Raw genomic sequence first — 25,293 nt, 5'->3', positions numbered from 1 at the left:
GTTACCAGATCAAAATACAAAACTATACTTTATTTTTATATATAAGCAGGAACAATCTGAAAATAAAATACAGGAAATGATTCCATTCACAATGTCATCAAAATCAATAAAATCCTAAATAAGAAACTTAAAAGAAGTACCAGACTTGTATAATGAAAAAAGAAATATCGTTGCTCACAGAAATTAAAGCATACTAAATAAATGGAGATACATTCTAAGTTTATGAACTGGAAAATTGAAAATTGTTAAGATGGCAATTCTTACCAAATTGATTTATAGATTCAACACAGTCTTTATCAACTTTCCACCAATTGTTTGCAGCAATTGGCAAACTGATCCTAATGTTTTTTATGAAAATGCAAAAGATTCAATAGTCAAAAATAAGTATGTAAAAAGAAGAAAATAAATTATACTTTTAGATTTCAAAACTTACCATAATGCTACAGTGTAGGACTGGCAACAGGACAGGAATATAGGTCAATGGAAGATGATCAAACATTCAGAAATAAACTCCTATATTTAAGTGGAATGACTGTCAACAGAGGTGCCAAGATAATTCAATAGGGGAAAGTATAATCTTTCTAAGAAAGGGCTAAATTGGATATCCATATGTCAAAACAGTGCCTCATACCACACTTAAACACTAATACAAAATAGTTCATAGACCCAAATATAAGAGTTAAATATATAAATATTTTAGAAGTAAACAAAAAAATCATAATGACCTTGGACTATTTAAACAATTCTTACATGTAATGTCAAAGCTAGACCCTTTAAAGAAAAAAATAATAAATTGGATTGCAACAAATATTTTAAAATTTGCACGTTAAAAGACATCATTACCAAAATGAAAGGAAAGGCCACAGCCTGGGAAAGAATATTTGCAGATCATATATCTGATAAACAACTTTTATCAAGATTATATAAGAAACATTTAAAGTTAAATAATATTGTCAAAAAACTAAATAAAAGTGTGCACATGATTTGAACAAATGTTTCACCAAAGAAAGTATACAGATGTTGATGAAAAGATACTCAGCATCATTAATCATTAGGGAAACAGAAATTAAAATCATAATCAGATATCACTTCACATATTTCACAAAATTGGCAAGGATGTAAATAAACTGGAAATCATATATACTGGTGGTAGGACTGTAAAATAGTACATCTACTTTGGAAAACAGGCAGTTACTTAAAAAGACAAATATTAATTTACCATAAAACTGAGCAACTCCCCCCATATCTACTCTAGCATAATATTATGACTGAATGTTTGATGTTTATGTTCTCCTCCGCAAAAAAAAAAAAAAAAAATTCATATATCGAAGCACTAAACAGTGTGGCTATTTGTGGACATTGTGCATCTATGGAGGTAATTAAGGCTAAATGAAGGTATAAGGATAGGACCCTGATTTCACAGGATTAGTGTCCTTAATAAAAGAGAAATCAGAGAGCTTGAGCACACTCTTCGTTTTATGCACACAAAAAGAGGAGGTCACATGAGCACATATCAAGAAGGCAGCCATCTACAACCCAACTGGAGAGCCCTCATCAGACTCCAATCTTGCTGGCACCTTGATCTGGTGCCTTCCAGACTCCAAAATTTGAGAAAACAAATTTGTGTTGTTTAAGGCACCCAGTCTGTGGTATTTTGTTTTGGCATCTTGATTAGACTAAGACATAAAATGAAATATATGTCTATACAAAAATGTTTTTAAAAATATCCATAACAGCATTTTTCTAACAGTCAAAAACTGGAAACAGTCTAAGGTTCTTCAGCTATTGAATAGAAAAAAAATAGCATATCTCTATATAAGAACACTATTCATCATTAAAAGAAAAAAATCTTGACACATGCTATACAACATGGATGAACAACAAAAACTCATTCTAAGTGAAAGATACCAGACATAAAAGACTTTTTATTGTCTACTTCCATTTATATGAAATGCCCAGAAGAGGCAAATTTATAGAAACAGATTTGTGGTTGGCTGGGGGTGGTATGGCCTAGAGAGATCTTGTTGGGTGATTGAAAAGTTTGGAAACTGGATTTTGGTGATGGTTGCATAACTCTGTAAATTTACTACTAATAATTGAATAGTATACTTAAAATAGATGAATTTTATGTTATGTAAGTTATACCTCATTAAATCTGTGAAGAAGGAGAAGGAGGAGAAGGAGACAAAGGGAAAGAGGAAGAATATAGAAAAAAAACAGAAGTGGAGTGTCTGGGTTTTCCAAAGTGGATATCTTCACTTAGGGTGAGCAGAAGGAGTGGGATACATCAATTTTATATAGGGAGATATTTAGAGAGGCAGGTATAATTGTAATGCTAACAATTAAGTGACTGGAACAATGACAGCCCAAATAGAGTGGGCTTCAAATAAGATGGAGGTGGCTTTCTCTCAAACACAGAAGTCCAACCAGGGTAGCTCTGTTCTACAGGAGAATCATTTTCCTCCTGTCTTGTTGCTTGGCCACCTCATAGTGTGTTGTCCTCATCTGCATGGTCAAAGCTAGGTCACAGCAAGATGGATAGTCCATGTCACTGAATGGGTGTGAATGTTAGTCCAAGACAAACAGCTTGTCTTTCAGTTGGAAATGACCTGCAAGTTGCCCACAATTCCACTCACATTCCACTGACCTTATATATAACAGCAACAAAAGGTGTAAAATGTAGTCCTATTTGGGGGGACATAAATGCAGCTAAAACTGCTATCATGGAAGAGGGGGAGAATCTATTTTGAATGATTAAACACAGTAAGAAGAATTTACTAAAATTATGGTAACAGCAATAGTGAAAACCCATATACATTTTTGATAGTAAAGAGATCAAGCAATTGATGACAGAGTTTCTACATAAAATGAGAAAGGCAGATAGGCTGCATCAACAGTGTGTAAGTGGATGGCTGGGCATCCATCCTAGGGCTGGAGTTCAGGTAAAGAAGGTCAACTTACAAAATGAATTTGCCAAAACAAGGCAGGGCCTAAAAATATTAAGTGACTGCAAGTATTGGTCAGATAATCGAGAAAGGTACTCTCAAATATGATAATTACATAATAAATGGAAATAAGGTATTAATGTGATCATGAGAAGACACAGAAATTACAGTTGCTGATGTTGCTACCAGAACTTGTTGCACACTAAAAGTCATCTTCTCAGAAAGCTCTTTTGCTGCCCATTTTATTTTAATTGGCACCCCACCTTCATCTTTTCTGTCCTCAATATTAAGTATGCTAGTTAATTTTTCCCATACCAGCTCTTCGATCTGAAATTGTATTTCTTATAGTTCCCTCAACTAGAATGTACATTCCAAGAGAGCAGGAGATTATATTTTTCACTGCCATCCAATGAGTTCCTAGAATAATTTGTGGCATATAGACACTCAATAAATATTTGTTGAATTAATTGAATGGATGAACATAGAAAGGTTAGTGATATAGCAAGGTTGTCAACAAGGCTGAGATAATGTGAAATGATCTCAAGTAGACTGTTACATTTTCTACCAAATATTGGGGATACACTGAATGTGCAGGTAAGAAAAAGTATTTTAAGCTGCGTGGCAAGGAGGGAATGTAGGATTAGAGAACGAGTACTAGTACTTCTCAAAATCCTATAACATTTTATCATGAGTGCTTTTGAAGACATTATAATTTATTGTCCTTTGTTTCATGACTATTTGTTAATGTTACTTTTGTCTATTACTTGCTAAACATAAGATTCTTGAAGCTAGAAACCACATTGATGCACCTTGATATATTTTAGCACTTATTATAGTATTTTGCAAATTATAAGCTCTCAACAATATTTGTTTGGATGAAAGAATAAAACAAACAATGATTAAGAAACAGTGGCTGATTTTCACAGATTGCAGAGCACTTTTTATTCAGAGTAAACAAGCCTCAGCGGCTACTTGTGATAATCAGACCAATAAATATACTTTTATGTTAAAACATTAACTATCTCACTTAATGAAAGAGAAAAGATAGTAATCCTAGTCCATGCATATAAAGGAGCTATAATACATGATATCATTATTCTTTACCTACTTCTGTCCAAGTCAGTTAGGAAACAATCCATGTTTTTATATATGAGCACCATGACACACTGAGCTATAGCATACAATGTGAAATGTGTAGTAAAAATCCTTTGAGAGAATTAGTTAATGCATATGCATAGTACTTTTTATATTATAAAACTTGGGCACTTATCTATTTCTTTAATGTGAAAAGCAATTGCTCTGCCGAAGATGTGGAATATTTTTAAAATATCACTTGCTCTTAAAACACAGTGGAAGCATTGTACCTTTGAAGCAGCATCTTTGAACTCAAATCATTTTCATTACTTTTTCTGCATTTTAAAAGAAATAATGCCTTGCTATATGAAGGTTGATCTCTTTATTAATGCCTTTATTAGTGTTTAATTTTACTTGCTGAATCATGATTCTCTCCATGCTGAATTCACTATTCTTCCACTAGTTTGGGAAAGAGGTGACCTTGAAGCTGGAAATAAGATACAAACCTTGAGAGGAAACTTACCGTCTCTGTCCTTGCAGCATGATATTTCCATTCCCAGTCCACCCCAGCCATAAGCTCACATTTTTCTATCGGTCACAAAGATTTATTTTTGAACATGCCTGCTTCTTTTGTTTATACCTTTTCTCCTTTCAGAGCAGAAAGCATGGCTTACTACTTTTCCCTTTCATTTCTTCTTTCCCTTCTCTCTCAAATCACCATTCTGAGCAATGTCATCTCTTTTTCTACCCTACTCTGTATCTTGTCCATCCTTCGCTGAACGTATGTATACAGCCTTGTTATTATATCGTTTATGCACATATATTAAAACTTCATTTGTAGTTTAAAGCTCTTTGAAAATGCAGAGTACTTCTAAGTTACCTCTATGTTCTTTTCTAATTCCACCTCAGTGTCTTGTCCTGAGATGCTCAACGATGTTGGATAAATGAAGGAATCAAAGACCTTATAATGCTAGTCATGTGCTTTAGAACTTTTCCTACTCTTTCTCCTGTTCTGCTGTCTGGTGTTTAGCCATTTACTGTTCATTAATACCTATTAAACCGTGGGTCTGGGAAATGAAAAGAGATAAAATTCAAACAGTCCTTTTGTAACTTGTTAGTTTCTCATTATTATCTAGGTAATAGTTAACGGAAAGTTACCAGGTAATGGAAAATCTTGGCTGTGCAGTTTGTTGACCAATAACTAGCAGCTCCCTCCTGCCCCCGGTGTTTTAATAAGGACCCTAGTGTTCACAATAAAGCACTCCTACAAAGAATGGAATAAAGGAAAGATATATAAAAAGTTTTCTCCATAGAAAATGGAATAAAATACACAAAAATTTGTGAACTGATTCATCATTATCTTTAATCAAACTAGAGGTGTTATTTAAAAGATATTTTAAATATGTAACTGGAGCATTAACATTTATAAAGTTAATTCTATTTGTTATTTTTAAATAAAAATAACTGTGTTTCCTTAAACAGCAGCCATTCAATCATGCATGGTGGCTATTTGGAGATCAGTTCTGCTTCTGCTCAGACCTAGTGCCTTTCTAAAGCGATAGTGCCACTCAATGCCTCGAACAAGTCAATTTTTGCTGCACTATTAAAAAATACATGAACATAAAGATTTCAGCTTGTAAAAGACACAAGCTAAAGGTCTGTATGAAGCATTCTTTCTACGTTTTGTAATAAGATGCATGCTTTAAGTCTGAATAATACATTCCAAGAGATAACACTTCCTGATTAGATGGGATAGGTCATCAAATCACTAAAAATGATTTGAAACCAGTTAAATAATGATATTGGTTGAAATTCCAATAGGAAATGCAACTGTACCAGACAAATCTAGCCCCTTTTATGTGGCAAAGTTGTGAGCATTTTTCGGTTGCCATGGGCTCCCAGGTTGAGGGTTACATAACCTGAGCATACCCAAATAAACCAAGCATGCAACCACAGGCAGAACCTAAGTGCTCTGACCCAGGAGCCGGGACTAAAGGAAGAAGTGGACATTGCATGATCAATCAGATTGAGCTTTGGTGTCACCTCATGGCAGGATCCAGTGATATCATGCCTTCTGGCATCACCTGATTGCAAAATACAATCATATCACACCTCGCTACATTATGCTTATAAAACTCAACCCAGCCTCTAGCTCAGGGAGACATATTTGAGCATTTTTTTCCTGTTGCCTTGCCAGTTGACTTCCAATAAAGCTTTTATTTTCTCAAAAGCTGATGTCATGGTATTGGCTTCTATGTGTATCAGGCAGCAAGCCCATTGATTGCTTGGTAACAAAAACAACGGCAGCTCAAAATAGGAAAATTTGGGAAGAGTTTCATTTTCAGAGGAATTAATTACATAGGTATGGGTGAGGAGCAGCAGAAAAATGAGGGCTAGTACAAGAATCCAAAGCTAGTAGCAGTGAAGTCGTGACCAGTCATAAGCCCAAAGCATAAAGAGGAAAGGAATTCATGATTTTCAAAAGTAGACACTTATCTAGACCAGGCTGCCTCAAGAAAAGCATCACTTTCCCCTGAAGTACACAGCCAGCCCAAGGAGACCATAGAAGAAGAAAGAAAATAAATACCTTGGCCTCATTCTCCTTCCACTGATATATGCATGAGACTCTCAATCAGCATATTTAAAGAGAAGCGTTTTAGGCTCTGTTCTAAATTTTTCAAGTGTAACAAGTTAACCTAACCTAGCTGTTCCTAAGTTTCCTTATCTGAAAATGCTAATAAGAACAGTAACTACCTTACAGCTTGTAAGGCCATACAAAGATAGGTGAAAAAAAAAAAATGAAGCACTTTTAACAGTCCATGGGATGTAGTAAGTTATAAATAAAAATGGTATTTTTGTGTTTTTCAAATGAGGTTCTTTTGTAGGAGTGTATTACAGATTGCAAATCAAATATAAGAGCTACAAACATGAGGTTTCTTCTTGAGGATTCAATATCACTATATCTCTATGCATTACTTTGTATTAAAAGACCAAGAAAATTGAGTAAAATTCTTTTTGTTTTTAATTTGTTGTATGTTGTTACTTTTTCCTTGGAAGAAGAACAGGTACATGAAAAGCCCAAATGTTTCCATTACTATGTTCAAAATCATAGTTACAGACAGGTAAATTTAAAATCTAAAAAGATTCCCATCATGAAGTCCCCATGCCCAAGATGTCAGTGAGACCTACAGGACCACCAGGACTTCCTATGGAACATACTCCATTTCTAAAGGGAGTATGAAAAACTGAAGTAGATTTGGATAACAAACTCAAAAGTAATATAGTTACCCAACAAATAATGACTTTAATAATGGAAATAAACATCTATAAAATAACAGAATACAAACTTAAGTGTTTAAAAGATAATCTAGTCCCTCAAACACAGCAAGCCCATGTCTCCAAATTATTTTCCGATATGCAATAGCCTGGAATGCTATTTCCATCTATCTCTGCATGACTGGCTACTATGCAATCTGAAATATTAGCTGAAATATTATTTTTTGTGTCTGCCATGACCACTATCAAAAATCAACTTCTGCTTCTAAATCACACACACACACACACACACACACACACACACACACACACACACTGCTATTTTAGTATCATTTAATTGCCTTTATATCACTTGTTTCCACTAAAACTGAAATTATCAGCTTGCTTAGTTGTTTTTGTATATTTCTCCTCCTAGACTATAAATTCCTTAAGGGTTTAGATTAAATTTGTTTCATGCTTCTGAATAAACTCCAAATCTAGCATATAGTCAATGCATAAAAAGTATCATACAAATACATGAACAATTAAAATTTTGATTTTTGAAAGAATAATCAATTATTCTTGGTAATTCTTAGTTTTCTGGCAGTTGGTTTCCCCTTCCCATATGTAAGCTATAAGAAATTTCCAAAGAAAGGAAGTGTAAACTCTTGTCTCATGTTGTGCTCACATAGAGCCCTGGCATGAATTTTAGGTAAGCTAAAGGATGGTGGTTTGACATAAAGTTTGCCTTTTTTCCATTTTGTCAGACATAATAAACAGAGTTTTACATTACTACTTGAAAAGCATGAATAAACATTGAAAAGAAGACCAAAATAAGTGCTTAGTGAATTTATTTTGTTATACAAACTCATACATACACATACACATATACACTACACACACACAGAGACTCATATGTATATATACATCATATATGCACATAAAGATGACATATATACACACATATACATATGGTATACCAAAAATATATAGTTTTATACAGACATACATATGTGTGTATACACATGACAAGTTAAAATAGAGATAAAACTCCCTTAAACTGGGCAAAAACACTTAGGATTCAGAACAGAAAAAACAGAATTCTAAACACATAAGCTTATTGAGCAAATAAATAGAATAAGAACAGGATGCGTGAGCAGGTAGAATGAAGCTGATATGTCAGCTTCTTATTCTTAGACTTGTAAGAATGTGCCTTTTTTTCTCTTTTATTTATTTTTAATACCTTAGTTACTTTCTCTCACCTGAGTGCTCTACACCTTGCTTTGTTTTAATGATATGAATGAGCACAAGGGACAATTTCAAAACATTCTGTTTGTCTTTGCGTAAGTGTAAATTCAAAAGTACAAAAATATTTTTGAACACTCAAAATAATATTATTCAAAAATATTCTCTGTACTAGGATTGTTTCTGACTTTGATTTGTACAACAGCTTCCCTACTCGCACCATCTCCCAAATACATTTTGAGAAAATATACTTATTCTCCACTTTGGAATATATTTTTCATATATAAGACATTGTAAAGTCTTTCGTATTTGAAATGTAGCTTAAGGAATGAGCCTAGCCAATCTTAGCATCATATTACATTAGTATCAAAGACCAAAAAGCAAATGTCTTGAAACGAGGAATAAATTCTTGAGAAAATAACATGGTATCATGAGTTGTTGAAGAAGAATAGTTAAAAGAAATTCAAGGAAACAAATGACCAAGCTTTTAGAGTTAATATTTGCCCATGTGTAATTGTAATGAAAATGTGCAAAGCTTAGAAAGATAACCTTTTAAGCAATCATGTCAGAAATAAACTCAAATACCAGAGATGATGTATCCCTCAAAGTATAACACTTTCCTTGAATTAATTTGTATATTCGACCTTTGTGTATATCACTCTTCTATAACATTATGCCTTTATACAACTGAATGCCATTTAGTTATGACTCAGTGCATTATTTACTTCACTGATCATATTACGTCTACACAAATCATCAGAAAGCTTTAATTTGGTCTCCACCGGTTTTCTCTACTTCCCAGAAATGGTAACAAGATATTTTAAATCCTCCCAACCCTAAGTACACATGTTGCAGCATCACTATTTTTTTGCCAAATAAATTATACTACACATATAATTCTCATCTTTCTGTACTGACTAGCAGAACTAGCCCAAGAAAAGAGAAAAAAAACCAAAAGCATTTCATTATCAGATATTTTTACAACCACAACATTCAGGATCTTGATACAGAGCTTCTTATTTGGGCAAAAATATGCTGCTGACTAAGCAAATAATAAGGTTAGACTCAGAGGTACCTGTGGGAACCACCAACACAAATAGTAGAGGATGTTTGGGAAAGAAGCTTCAGATAGGAATAGAAATTTACTGATGGACACATGCAATTGTGTTAAATCATCATGCATGTCATTATTAAGATGTATTTAGATTAATAGAGGGACCCACCTATCATAATTATAACCCCATATAATCAGTACACAATAATCACATAATCATAGTAATGGCATGGATACATATTTACCTCCATTTTACATATGAAGAAACAGGCTCAGAGACATTAGCTGTGCTCAAGGGCCCACAGATGATAAGAGATGGAGAAGAATGCATATACAAAGGCAAGTCTATAATTCCATGGCCCATAAAGTTAATATTTACGTTTTTCCAAGTAAAGTAAATGGCATCAATCTTAAGATTTATATACTAAACCAAATGTAGAGATCATGAATGTTTATAGTACAATACGGAGAGTCAAGTATAAAAAAGAGACTGAATAAAGAGTTTTAAAAGACTACCATAATTGGAGAGCAAAAAGAAAAGATGCATGTATTGGTCAGGACCGAAGAAGGCAAAAGAATACAGGTCAAGCGAACCACATAAGACTATCGCGAAGCCAGCGGAGAGTACAGCATTGTGCAGAGTAATTAGCTCAAGGCTGAATGTTTGTAGGCACCCAAAAAGTACCTGCTGATTCATCTTTTCCCAGAATATGCAATTTCATATTGCACATTGGCTTCTTGTATCTTTCTATTAAAAGCAAGCTTTTCAATAATAATTCTTTTGAAAATTATAAGATAACTCAATAAAATGTTGCTTGAGTACAAAAATGCTATGCATACTGTGATTTCCAGAAGCCTAAAATTTGTCAAGGACATCAAAAAATAGGTGGGAAAGATGAAAATAAAAAGTCAACTTATTCTTTGTTCTTAAATTAAACAAGTAAACTGGATCATTTAAAACTTGAATATCAATAATACAGATAATAGTTTGAAAATTCCATAGATAGTCAAGTCTTCTTTGGTTTGTCAACAAGAACTTAAAACTATTTTTATGACTACACAATGGACTCTTATTACTGCTGCAGAGTATAGGTAAATGCAATTTTTAATCTACTAACATAATAATAAACTAGATATTCAGAGTTACTTTAAGACATACAGGTAATTTTTTACTGAGTCAGAATCATAAAAGAAGGATTAAAAAATGAATTATGCTACCATCATCATGCAATGTATCTATACAGGTAGAAAAAGAAAGAAAAAAGTGGTGTGCTATGATGATAAGAAAAGAAATTGGTAGGAGAAAGAACCCTTCAGCAGTAATAAAGGAACAAATCTTTACTTTCTTTAAACACAGCTTTCAGAGAAAGCTGCTAAAGACTCTTCCAAACAAAATGAGATCCAGAGCATCACACACTGCTAAAATATATATTTTCTGAGGTAACTTACACAACAGTACAAAATTGTAGACAGTGAGGTAAAAGGCCTTGAAGCACAAAGGCTATAAAATTATGATATAGAGGTCTCTATAAACATCTGAATTTCAGTCTATTCACAGTAGTGGAGAACTGTTACTTCAAGAGCATCATATCAAATGCGATAAGGCAAAGGCTTACAAACACAGGAGTACAATAAGTCACAGAAAAAAAGATTAGACTATGCAATTGCTATCTTCATGAATACTGTTAAAAAAATAATAAATTTCTTTAATAAATTACCTCTTTCCTGAAAAGTAAATTTTAAAAAGCTAGAACTTCTTGTTTCTTTCTGCTATTAACCAATTAAAAACCCAAGTTATAGGTAGAGAACAACAGCATAACGTTTTTTCACGCTTTAAAAATTCACAGCCTTCCTCAAGTACATTTTTATGCTTCCTGCAGTCATACATTGTGTCCTTTATCTGTTTTGTTATCTCCCATTGTAGCTGTACCCATCTTGGAACAGCACTAGGCATTTGATAAGTACTTGGCTAGATTGATTTGACTGAGTACTCTCAAACTTAGATTCCAAATACATATTTTATTAATTCCTCTTAATGGGCAATTCTGCAATGGAAAAGGTTTGTGTGAGATGTTTAAAAAATCCATGTTGGTGTTGTCTCTAACAGATAAAGAATGCTTTATACTTTAACACTACACTGATGGTAGGTGCTGAGAACATTCTCATCCCAGACCCTGTGGGTCAGTCCTTAGAATGTGGCAGGCAGGGAGAAAAGGTGGTACAGAGCTAGGCAGGAGATTCTGGGGAAATGACCAAGCTAAATATCCCAGACTAACAGAGGAAAGCAGATGGTCCAGTCATTGAATAGACATCCAATATCTCTCTTGATGCACAAACATTTAGAGATGGCCACTTAACTATATGATTTATTCCTTCCACCACTTCGCATATAGTTGACAAGCGTTACACAGAGCATTGTGGCTAGACATTGGGATTCAAAGCACAACTGTGACTTTGATGTGGGAAGGGAAGAAAGAATGAAAAAATAGACAAATAAACGAATGAATGAACAGAATTATACCTACATGATCTTCCAGGATAGTTTCTTGCCCCCTGGAGCCACCAATTCTCAAGTTTATTTTATTTTCAGGAAATTCAGAAAAGAAGCTGGAATTGAAGTTATCAAAATTGGTCCAGGAAAACATAGGTTGATGAGGTGCACACACTGTAGTCCCATGCTGGGAAAGTTGCTGAATCCAGTCTAAGCATTTTGGAATTAGCAGATTTTTGTCACAATAAAAATGTCTTATTGAAGCAGAGAAGAATATAAATTATAAGACTAAGCCCTGGAATAATGTAACCACACTCTTCAGATTTAGACAGCACCAGAAATATTCACCGTGGATGGTGATGTGTTTTGGAGAAGTGCTTTTTCCTACTTGATTTCCTTACACTTTTTCTGGCTCTGCTATTCCCCTGTCATCCCATTTACATACATGAAATAAATATGTGTGTGTTAGATATAAATATAAAGAAATGAGACTGGTAGCATAAACCAAAAGTGAAAGCAGTTTCATTGTTTTATAAGCATACTTCATATACATGCAATTATTTTATTTTCGAAGATATAGGAGTCAAATCCAACTAATTTTCATTGCATTAAAGTGAAATGTCTGCTTTTTACAAGATTCTTTTGGAGTAATCATTACTGATAGTGAGGTATGCAAAAGAGTAAGTTTAAAGTAGACTGGAATGAAACTTGGAAGATGAGCTCTCTTAATTATGACTGCTTTTTATATTAAAAAGAACTTTTATTTTGTGTTCACATTTCTAAAATTACATTTGCTTAATTATAATGAATATTAATGCTGCACTCTTTAATAAGAATAGTTTACTTCTCTGAATCATACTTTGATAAAATTATTCAAATTTTCATATTTTAAAAGCACTGGACCTTTTTAATAAACTCAGTGTTGTTAATTATAATAATATTGTTTATAATGTTTTGTATCAAAGTAGAAACAAAAATAATTATTATAGTTAATACTTTGTATTCAAGTAGACTCATTTGTGACTCCATAGTATAATTCTGGTCTTATACTCACTATGTACTTCATTTTTAGGCACTTGCCTAATAAAGCAATTATTTAAAAATGTTTTAGCTGAATCTTGCCACTAAATATCAATGCATGATGTTTTAGATACCTCCTGACACATCTAATGTATGTAAGAATTATATATGGATTCATATGTCTGCATTCATCTTCCAATGTAAGCATTTTTACAAATACACTACCCTTACTTTTCATGACTTTGTTTTCTTGAAAATTTCCACCTTTCATGGCCCATATTATGTTGGTCTCAGCTGAGAGCTAACAATATAAATAATTGCCACTGCTTTCACTAGAGACAGCACTATCTTTTACACCAAACATTTGTGCATCTATGTTATATACAGTAGATAGATGCCACAGAGGAAACAATCTATAATACAGAAATAAAAAGAAAAATCTGCCAACATCTACTTTGGTCCAGGTCTATTAAACCAGCACAGGGCCCTTTCTGGATTCTGGTGATAATAATGGGTTCTTTGGGCTGTGGCGAATAGTTGGATGAAGTAGCAGAAGCAAGAATAGGTACTATGTATCTTTTTAACTTATTTTAAAGTCAGTCATAGAAAAACTGGGAGGAAATTTCAGCAATGTGAAAACTTCTCTAAAGGGAAAATAATAATGATAATTTCTATAAGGTTCTAAATCTAGAAATGTGTTCTGAAGAGTCTTAAAACCATAGAGATGAAAGTTACCTTAAAAATGTATTATTTATATTCTGATTTCTTCATTTCTTACAGATGAGGAAAACCAAGGCCAAAAAAACTAAAATGACTTATACAACACAACTGGTGTTTATCACCTAGACTGAAATTTTCCTACTATTCCATGCCATAAACATAAATAATAAACATCAAATGCATATCAATACATCTAAATCTGCTACCTTTTTCCTGCCATGAAGTACTTAGTAAAATCCTGTAATATACCGTGTTATTTCATGTGTGTTTGTTTGTGTGTGTGTGCGTGTGTGTGTATTTAACAGATGTAGACAGAAAAATATTACAATATTCTAGTGGTGTAAAGCAGTGGTCCCCAACCTTTTTGGCACCAGGAACCAGTTTGATTGAAGACAAATTTTCCACAGATGGGGCAGGGGGCAACTCTGCACAAGGTCCCTAATAGGCCACCCAGTACTGGTCCACAGCCCAGGGTTGGGGACTGTGGGTATAAAAGTCTTGGTTTAGTTCTTTTTCTGCTACACACTTGCTTGGTCACTCTAGGGGAAATTAGGAGAATTACTTAACTTCTCTGTGTCTCAATTATTTCATCTATATAGTGAAAATATTCAACTAGACATATAATTTTCCACCCTTATAATTATGTAGGTTTTTAAAAATAGCCATATGATTTTTTTTTCTCTTTCATGTATCTTCTTAAGGGAAAAAGTTACATTCCAGCTACCCAAACAGCCTACCCAAAAGAAAAAAAAATACTAAAAATTTCCTGAAACATTCTTTGCCCTTGGTTAATATTCCACAACTCAGTACACAAAAGATAAACAACAGCTTATCAACAAATATACCAAAAAGAAAGTAAAAAAGCATCATCTGAAAATAGGTGATTTATTTCTAGATTATTTTGTGAAAAAAGCATTTTTTTTGTTTTTACTGATCATTTACTTGAAAGGTCTGAGACTGATGTACAACATAATGTGAAAAATGATCCAATCCAGTCAGATCTCCAGAAAGTGCAATGTTAATCCCAAGTTATAACTGAGATATCTGTCTAGAAACTCATCTTCAAAAGAACTGCTATCCAGAAATGTACTGTAGCCCAAGCTACAAAGGATGATTTTAATAATACTAATACTCCTTATTATTATTGTTTATGGGTTAAATAGCCTGTTGATCATTACATCCCTTTCTCTTACTAAGTGTTGCTAGGAGAAAGATAAGGTGAACAGAAATTTAAATTTCTAAAATAAAAACCAGTTCTTAAATATGGCTGGTTGGAGAAAATTGTAAAATAAAATAAACTGAGTATTTCAGACTATTAGATTTTATCTACCCTTTGTGTGATACCTATTAACATTCATTATTATTACCAAATATATATATACTTGATGTTGACATTTGTTCAAGAACTAGACTTTCAAATTTAAATAAACAGAGAGAGAGAGAGAGAGGTCAAAACCATGAATTTTTAGTAAGTTCATTAGGCGTGCTAATTTGTAAACAATCAGCTATAGTTATAAAATTGATTATTTTGTCACTCTTTTGAATGTCAAAAAAAGGAGGTGATTTAAGACCCTCTCTATTATAGATTTTAATAATATTGCAGAAAAGATGTGATAATAGAAAAATTGGCCATCTTTTATGGCACAGTTGACATTTTCTCCTAAATTATTTCTTCCAAACATTTAAGAAAATAGTTCTTTTCAATTATTTCTTGTTCTCTTTCAACTGAATATTTTCCCTTATTTTTCAAACATTTTATAAAAACAACTCTAAAGAAAAGAATTGTTTTTACTTCTAAAATTAACTGAAATTCTTCCTGATATTGAATGGGGAAACAAATTATCTTTAGAGCTTCCTGGAACTTATTTCAGCTTCATTACCCAAAGCTAACCATCAAAATAACTGATCCAGAACATCCTGTTAGCATCAGAAACCATCAGGCAAACTGTCCAGCTCTTTCTTTTTTCTTGACAAATACAGAGCAGTGGTCTCTATCTGGGAAACTTACTTCCTCTCTCAATTTGAAGTGCCACAAATTCTTTCAAGTCACTATGGTTCTTTGGAAACATACTTTTTGTTTCCAGAATTTAGCTGGCAGCCGAATAATTACACAAAGCAATATGCAAAACAAACAAAAAACCTGTTAGCATTTTAAAAATTGTCTTCACTTTTCAAATTGTATTCTCTAATAAAGGTGTGAGGGATGTATTTATATATTTTCTGCCTTTATAATGCCTTTCTAACGATTGTATTGTCTTCATTTCTTTATTTCCTTCTGCTTTTTCAGTCAAAGTCAATTTTTTAAAAGCATGAACATTTTAGCATGTCTTCAATTATTAATGTTTAGTTACTCAGAAAATAGTAAAAAATAAAAAACAGTTCCTCATGTTTTTCTTGCTCTCATTCTGGCCATTAAAACTAAGGGTTAAGAAAGAAATATGATAAGAGTTTTCTTAAAAATGCTAACATATGTTAGCCTTTAGACTACCAATCATCATTTCAATTCTCTAATTGACAGAAGTAAACATGAAGTTTCAACAGTAGACAATAATATTGACCAAAATATATTTCAATAAACGTTACCTATATATCAAATAGATACAACAGTAAATGAAAAGGACAGCTTTTTCACACACTTATGTTTGTTTTTCTTACCACTTAATGTTTGTATTTTTTTAATAAAAATTCCTTCCAACTTTGCTACATATATCTTCCTTTTCTCCTGCTAAATCCTATTTAAATTTTTAATGAAGCGAATGCTTTGTTTTAATTTTGCATTCAATTTCTTCAGTCTAAATACATTATCACAATAAAATATAAACCAGATTAGTGTCTTAAGCCATTTGGGCTGCTATAACAAAGTACCTTAGACTAGGAAATATGTAAATAACAGAAATTTATAGCTCACGGTTCTGGAGGCTGGGAAATCCAAGATGAAGACACCAGCATATCCAATGTCTGATGAGGGCTTGTTTTCTGCTTCATAGATGGTGTCTTCTTGGCAGAGAGCAGACAAGCTCCCGTGGGCCTATGTGATAAGGGCACTAATCCCACTGAAGAGGGCAGAGCCCTCAGGACCTAGCCATCTTCCAAAAGCCCCACCTCTTAATACCACCACAATGAGGATTAGGTGTCAACATACTCATTTAGGGGGGAAGTAGGAGGGAACAAACATTTGGATCATAGTAACCAGCAACAAATAGTTTCATGAACAATCAGTAGATCAAGGAGCTAAACATTTAATTAAGATTAATGGCATCAAGCACAAAATGTTGTTTATCTAAGATCTTTCAGTCAAAATTTTCATTAATAGAAATGGCCATGCCAGTATAATAAAAATAATTTGTATATGTATTACTTTGTACCAATGAAAAATTTTAATTTACTCAAGTGAACACAGAGAATGGAGGAAAGTGCTTTAATATTAATATTTGGTACCTTGTAGAGAGTAAAAAATTTATAGCCTAGGTCAGTATGTTACAATTCCAGTACAAAATCTTTGATTTGTGTTTAGTGTCTAAAGGTTTTCCTTGCAGCAACACATTTGTCATGGGTACACCTGAAATGCCAGAGCAAGTTGTAACAACACTCATGGTGGCAGTTGTCTCAGGGAAGTCCAAAATCGTAACTCTGATAGAAAGTGATACTTTTAAGGAATGTTTCATTTACATTGAAGTCATAAAAATGTTGCGAAGTTTGTAACTATAAATATTTATGTCCATTTTCATATTATATTTCAATCAATACAATGACCTTCCATACTCTGTCCTTTCAAAAAGTAGAATACAAGATTAACAAACAGCACTTGCGAAAAAAAGCAATGCCCAATTAGCAGCAAAAACACAAAAATGATTCCCATCTTTAATAGCTTTTTACCAATATAAATATAATTTCACTCTCATTTGAAATGAACCAAACAAGCAAAACAAAATAAATAGTGGACTGCTGATGGAACTTACCTTCTTGAACTGCTTGAAAAGGGTTGTTGCCATCAACAAATGTCACTGAAAACGTGATTTTCTCAGTCTGTAAGATCTCCTCATTCTGGTTAAGGTCGCCAACCGCTGTGCGAAACACCTCATCATCTTTTTTGGCAGATTCATCAAAAATTGCTCCTAGAAACAAATGAGTTTTGCCATTAAACAATAATATAAATATTTTGTCATGCCCTCTGGAAATATGCCAAGACTTATGGTTTTAAAAAATGTATACTTTTAGGACAGGCGCGGTGGCTCACGCCTGTAATCCTAGCACTCTGGGAGGCCAAGGCAGGTGGATCACTCGAGGTCAGGAGTTCAAGACCAGCCTGAGCAAGAGCGAAACCCCATCTCTACTAAAAATGGAAAGAAATGATCTGGACGGCTAAAAATATATATAGAAAAATTAGCCGGGCATGGTGGCACATGCCTGTAGTCCCAGCTACTTGGGAGGCTGAGGCAGGAGGATCGCTTAAGCCCAGGAGTTTGAGGTTGCTGTGAGCTAGGCTGATGCCACGGCACTCACTCTAGCCCAGGCAACAGAGCGAGACTCTGTCTCAAAAAAAAAAAAGTATACTTTCACTTAAAGCATGCACTTTATTTATTACTGAGACACATTGTACTGGAAGCAGTGTGATAGTTGAAAAGGAATATTGTTACTTCTTCCAAATGGAAATGATGAATAGTACATCAAAGTGTTATTGCAGGCATGGAGAAGACAGTGTAATTGGTACAAAAAGCTTCTGTGTGACAAAGTGGCTAATGTATTGGATATCTTATATCATGAGATCTTTAGGAATTCATAGCTTGAAGAACTTTTTTCTGAATAATAGGAAATAAAATCAGGAAACTTTCTGAGCGCTGTTTATAGAGTATATAAGAATCAAACTTCCCTTATGATCTTAATTTCTTCCTCTTTATTTCCTTCCTCCTCCCTCCTTTTTTGAACAAGAGTTTCATTATCTTTTTATAGCAGTAAGTTCAATAATATTTACAGAAAATTTAGAGACATAAAAATCTCTCAGCAGAGGGAAGGAAGAAATACTTCCTGAAGAACTAACATAAGTCCTAGTGGATAATTATAGTATTTTTCATCCATATGTAATAATGATAATGATAAGCACCATGGCTATGTTTTATTGAGTGTTCGGTTGTCAGCAGAATACTGGCTAAACACAGCAGTCTAAGAGCAAACTGATTTCAAATCCTGACTCTGTCACTAGTTAAGTATATGACCTTGAACAAGGCACTCAAATTCTAAACCTCACATACATCATATGTAAAATATATTAATCACAATACTATCCCTAAGGATTATTGTGTGTATTAAATAATATATATCCAAATTGTAAATTGTTGTAACTAAATAGTAAATTCTCAGTGAATGATAGCATTTTATTCTTTTTTTGAATACAACATAGATGAACACGAAGGACATTATGCTAAATGAAATAAACCAGATCTAGAAAGACAGAAAGAAAAATGCTGCACCAGCTCACTTATATCTGGTGTCAAAAAAAGTAAAACTCAGAGAAGCAGGGAGTATAATAGTGGTTACCACGGATTGGGACAGGGAGGAAATGGGTAGAAGTAGGTTGAAGGGTATAAACTTGCAGTTTTGTAAGATTATTAAGTCTACAGATCTAATGTCTAACTATTGTCTAGAAGCCTGAAAAAATGTTGAGAGTGGATTTTACCTTCTCTTACATATACACATACAAAGGTAACTATGAAAAGTGATGGATACATAGATTTTCTTCACTATAGTGATCATTTCACTATGTGTGTATATATATATATAAACATCAGGTTTTATGCCTTAAATATATACAACAAAATAAGTAAATAAATACTATAATTCAAACAGTACTTAACAGTTTCCATTAATTTTTTCATAATACAGTATCTCATTTAATCCTTAAAATAATTATGTGACATGTATACTCCTAGATATATATACACTTATGAAAATTAAGATTTAGTGCAAGAAATATGCCTAAGGTCTCACAGCTAGGGCCAGAGACCTGGGCTCCTTGACTCCAATGTCCTTGCTGTAAATCACTACAGGAGACAGGCTTCCAGGATTGTACCTATGAAGAATAAAAGTTTCTTATGGGGATTCTGGCCTTATTGCAAATCTGAGAGACTCTATCCCATTTGGTTGTGCATAGTTTATCTGTATTATTCTGATGCTTATAGTTCTAAGCAGGTACACATTTTAGTCCAGAGTAAATATAATGATACACAAATGACTATATATACCTATGACATACATATCCATATACATATGTTTCTTGACTATTCATTTTAGTGTGTGATTATAAAAATAAAATTGTGTACATATGAAAAAATCTTTTTACATATATAAATACAATATGGGTATTACACAAACACACCTAAAGAGATAAAACAGACTATGAGTATGCATACACACATATATAAAAATATATATAGTTGACACATGCACACACCTATATATAAAAGCAGACACTTCATATATTCCAGTTTTGTTGATTTTATACATGTGTGACTAAAGTCTCAAACCTTCTAGTGAAAGATCAAGATGTTAAACATATATTATTAGAGTCAATGCATGATAAAGAAAGGTTGAAACTGGACACATTCTGACAAATGTAATAGTTTACTCTTAACTTCTCCACCCTGAAATGGACTCACCATGGGAAGATGATCATCAACTTCTGCCGGAGAAGGCAGAATGTATAAGAGGTTTATTATATGAACCTGGCTTTGTGTCATCAGTGCTCTTTTCTATTGGCATGAATTGCGCTAATACTTTGACCAGCTTCCCCTCCTCAAACCCTTGCCTTCCATTTTCTTTGTAATTTGAATACTTGCCCATGGCTATGAGCATGAGAGAAAAGGGCAAGAATTTTTTTTTTCTTTTTTCTTTTTGAGACAGAGTCTCACTATATCTCCCAGGCTGGAGTATAGCGGTGTGATAACAGCTCACTGCAATCTTGAACTCTTGGGCTCAAGCAATCCTCAGGCCTCAGCTTCCTGCATTGATGGGATTACAGGCGCACTTCACTACACTCAGCTAATTTTTTTTTTTTAATATTTGTAGTGACAAGCTCTCGCTTATATTGCCCAGTTTGATCTCAAACTCCTGGCCTCAAGCAAACCTCCCACCTCGGCCTCTCAAAGTGCTGGGATTACAGGACTGAGCCACAGTACCCGGCCAAATTTTTTTAATTGTCATATTAATTAAATGCTTCCTAATTATGTTACTAGATATTTGTTAGCCAGAATATTACTGTTTTATTAATAGGGTAAAATATATATTACAGACTTTAATCTTTTACTTATCCTGTGATTTCTAAACCAGATAGAATTCTACTTTAGAAACTAAGCGTTTGTAAAAAAATTTAGATAATAAATTTTAGACTTATGTTACTAATTTAAGCCACTTGCATGAAGAATCATTTTAAAATGTGATAATTCTTATACCAATCTAGATTAATCATTACATGGAAGTTTAATACTATCAGATTTAGATCTATATATTCTTTAGCAGTATTTTAGGATGTACAATATAAATTGCCTTCAACTGAAGCTGAAATAACCAATTCCTTTAAAATCAGATAATATAAATGTCTATTCACAAAGAAATGATGTGTGTTTATATAAAGATGTTTCAGCTTGTCGTGGATTCTAAATGGGTCTTTTAAAAGAAGAGTTTCTAATCAGCCTTGTTTTATAGCAGGTGATGTTACTGACTTCTGCTGAGTATTACTAATATATTTTTGATGAAAGCATTTTACTATTACCTGACAGAACACTTAATAGTGCCTTAAACATTAAACCAAGCGTAACAAATGGCAGAGACCTGCAGAAATGATAGCAAATTAGTCAATTCTGTGCTGAATTAAGATATACTGAAAGGAAATGCACAAAAGAAGCAGTTCATCTTTCTGCAAACAGCAAGGAAGTACACAGAAGAAACAGTTCATCTTATTGCAAACAGTGTAACCAAAGAACAGGAAATCTTGGCCAACATTTCAAATCCCAGTTATTTATTTACTTTTTTCTCAGCTATAAAATCTCATCTTATATTTCGCTTTATCCTAAAGGGGTGCACAAAGCATTTTGTGTTAAAAGCAAGCATTTTGCAAACAGTCTGGTCAGTCCCACAGGAAAAATCTCAAGAAAGAAGTTCCTTTCTTATTTCACATACTTCCAATAGTCATAGCAACGTCAATTCTTTAGCCTTTGTATTAATACACAGATATTACTGGTATAATCCAATATCAAACATTCTACATTTACTTTTTTTAGTTATATAGTTTCTCAAATTCAATATTCATAACTATATAGTTAACATCATGACACAGCATCTAGTTCCTTCCTAGGCATTTTTATTAGCATGTTTTCATGGTCAATATTATTTTAAAACACTGAGGTGAAAAGCAGATTAGACTAATCAAGATGAAATAATTCTTCCACCACTTACACACACACACACAGACACACACAGTGTTTGATCAATAGAATATACTCTGTGTAGTCTTCCCATTAGCCAAACTAAAAGGAAGACTAAGCTATACAGCTGAAAAGGAACTCTTCCTAAATATTCCTATTTTACCAATTTATAATTAGTCATTAGCATCATTAGTAGTTGATATTCTTCTCTTACCATGGGAGGGAAAATAGGCTTTACTTAATTCTTATACAATGACTGTGACATGTGGACATATACATATATGTTCTCAAATGCAAATTATATCATGTTTACATGTTTTCTTATATCTTAGAAAGAATGTTAACTCTAATGAGTTGCATCATATATAATACTGTTGAATATAAATTCCATGTGACTAATAGACAAATTAGCAAATATATAAACAAATACCAAATTTAGACAAAGGTCTACAAAAATATACCTGTGAAAATAATCATAATCATAATTTATATTAATATTAAAACCATGCTAGTCTAAAATTTTAATTGTCATGTGTAAAAGCATTAACGTAGCTATGCCCACTGGAAATTAATAAATTATTATATGAATCAAATTTACAAAACTGACAGGTAACTGACAAACTACAGTACCTCTGCTTTTTAAAAAATATAATTAAAATGAATAGAATTAAAAAAAATAGAGGACTGGTGTCGTGGATCATGTCTATAATCCCAGAAGTTTGGGAGGCTGAGGCAGGAGGATTGTTTGAAGCTAGAGTTTGAGACCAGCCTGGGCAACAAATAGAGACCGTGTCTCTGCAAAAAAAAAAAAAAAATTGAAAATTAGCCTGTAGTCCTAGCTACTCAGGAGGCTGAGGCAAGAAGATCACTTGCGCCCAGGAGTTCAAGCCTACAGTGATCTGTGATTGGGCCAGTACTATGCTCCAGTCTGGGAGACAGAGCAAGACCTTGTCTCTTAAAAAGAAAGAAGAAAGAAGAAAGAAGACGAAGGAAGGAGGAAGGAGGAAGGAGGAAGGAGGGAGTAAGGAGGAAGGAGGAGGGAGAATGAGGAGTGGGAAGAGGAGGAGAAGGGGAAGGAGATAGGAAGAAGGAAGAAGAAGAATGTAAGTTACAACTAAACCTAATTTAAAATAAGAGTAGAATTGCAAATGTACTTGCATATGAATTTATTATCACAGGCATCATGATTCCAGAAGACTCAAGTTATTCAGCAAGATATTAATCATACACTTGTATTTTTAGTTTGAATATTTAATTTTTTTTGTCTTAAATGTTTAAGAGGCAAGTGGAAGAAACATCATTTACCAGGTAAGATAGTGGAAGAAAAAAATGTGTTCATCTAGCCCATAATTTTCTCTAAAAATATTAAGAAAGTTTTTAGTACATTTTGAAGACACTGTCCACATAGTAGACTTTTAGAAAGATATGTAGATATATATACACACATATATATGTGTCTTATTTTATATAACTAACATACAAAATACTTTCAAAACTAAAAGCAAACATCAAAACATCTACATTCCTCTTGCACAATCAATTCATGCTTAAAACTGTATCATCTGGAAAGACATCTATGAAACAAAGTCCCCAAAAAGTTCGGTTGGATTTCATAGTTGCAAATAAAATCAAAGGTGGCTAATCTTTTTTCAGTCACAAAGTCCAAACACTTTATTCGCTTAATTTTGCCTAATATATATAAATTCTTTATGCTAGGTAATCTTAAAAAGGATAAACTTAAAGGTACCAAAGCTGCTACATGTAATGAATCTCTAATTTACTTTGAAGCAACAGAGTTGATTCTTTTGCAGTCACACGCTCTCTCTCTCCTCTGCCCTCTGTTTTTCCTCTTCACTTTTTCTCTTTCTCTGCTTTTATTCACACATCCACCCATTCATCCACCTGTTCCCCAAACCAACCTTTCCTCAACACAAAGAAAACCATCACAGTGTGCCATTGTGTCCCTTAACAAATGATTTTATGGCAGAACAGTTAAAATTTATTAAATGCTTAATCAGGCATAGCAGAATTTAGATGCCATCTAAATGCCTTAAATGGAAAGAAGCAAGTGTGTGGTTTCCACAAAACCATAGCTAAAAGGAATGTTAGAGATGTTATAAACACACCTCCTCATTTTCCAGAAAGTGTACTGCCAAGATTTTGAGTGATTTATCCCAAATTACACAGCCCAAAGTTACAAGAAGTAGAGTAGGAGGTTGGAGGTTTGGTTCCCTGGTTTCAAGTTTGCAACTATCTCTTCCATATTATGCTATTTTAATTTCAAACATTTTCTTTACAGAGAATATATATGTATATACGTATATATAAATGCATCAGGTTATATATGTGTGTGGGGGGTGGGTGTACGTATATGGTGAATAACTAGTACTTTTCTGGTGATTAGCCTATTAAATTTATTTATTATATTCCACAAAGGATTTAAAATGACGAATCATAGTAAAAATACGAGGAGAAGACTATTTTTACATAAAATTTACTTTCTTTACCTTAAAAGCTTCAATGACTTTAGTTGAGGAAGTTAAAGAAAAAGCACAACTTTCTGCCTTGGAGGAATTTATTGGTCATGGTAGCATTTAAAATTCTGCAAAACTATTCAGAATTGTTAAGTCATCATATATCCTTACTGTTTTAGATGCTACTTTCACAAGTGGGTTTTTAAATTTAATTCTAACAATGCCTTGTGCATACACATTAGGTGCACTATGTGCAGATATCCAAACTAAAAGATGTTTAACATTTTTTAACCTACACATGGTATTCCCATTACTGCCAGTGGAAAGTATGCATCTATTTAAAAAGGAGGGCAAATAATCAAAGACATTATCAATATTTTAAAAGTCAAAATTCTCCTTCTCCCTGATTCACAATACTCTCAGTTCAAGGGGAAAAAAGTTTGAACATGGTCAATACTACTAGATAGTACAAAAAATTAAGAGTATTGTGAACATATGAGATAAGCATTTTTGTTACCATTTAATATCTTTAGCATACAGACAAGCTAAGCTACTACTTCAGTGGGATTCTCATTACAATGAAAATGAAATATATTTA

General features: G+C 33.2%; 1 protein-coding gene across 2 annotated transcripts in view; it reads right to left on the bottom strand.

Annotated features, from left to right (window-relative positions):
• GRID2 (glutamate ionotropic receptor delta type subunit 2) overlaps positions 1–25,293 on the bottom strand; it is a 1,057,247-nt gene that overhangs the window by 845,190 nt on the left and 186,764 nt on the right. For both annotated transcript variants that reach the window (XM_045536712.1, XM_045536713.1), the window contains exon 2: positions 17,764–17,919. In XM_045536712.1, the coding sequence (XP_045392668.1) occupies positions 17,764–17,919 (156 nt within the window). The remainder of the gene's footprint in view (positions 1–17,763; positions 17,920–25,293) is intronic.

The sequence above is a fragment of the Lemur catta genome, chromosome 24 (assembly GCF_020740605.2).
Source record: "Lemur catta isolate mLemCat1 chromosome 24, mLemCat1.pri, whole genome shotgun sequence".
Taxonomy (NCBI): domain Eukaryota; kingdom Metazoa; phylum Chordata; class Mammalia; order Primates; family Lemuridae; genus Lemur; species Lemur catta.
The sequence above is the reverse complement of the archived record's forward strand: the minus strand, read 5'-3'. Positions and strand labels throughout refer to the sequence as shown.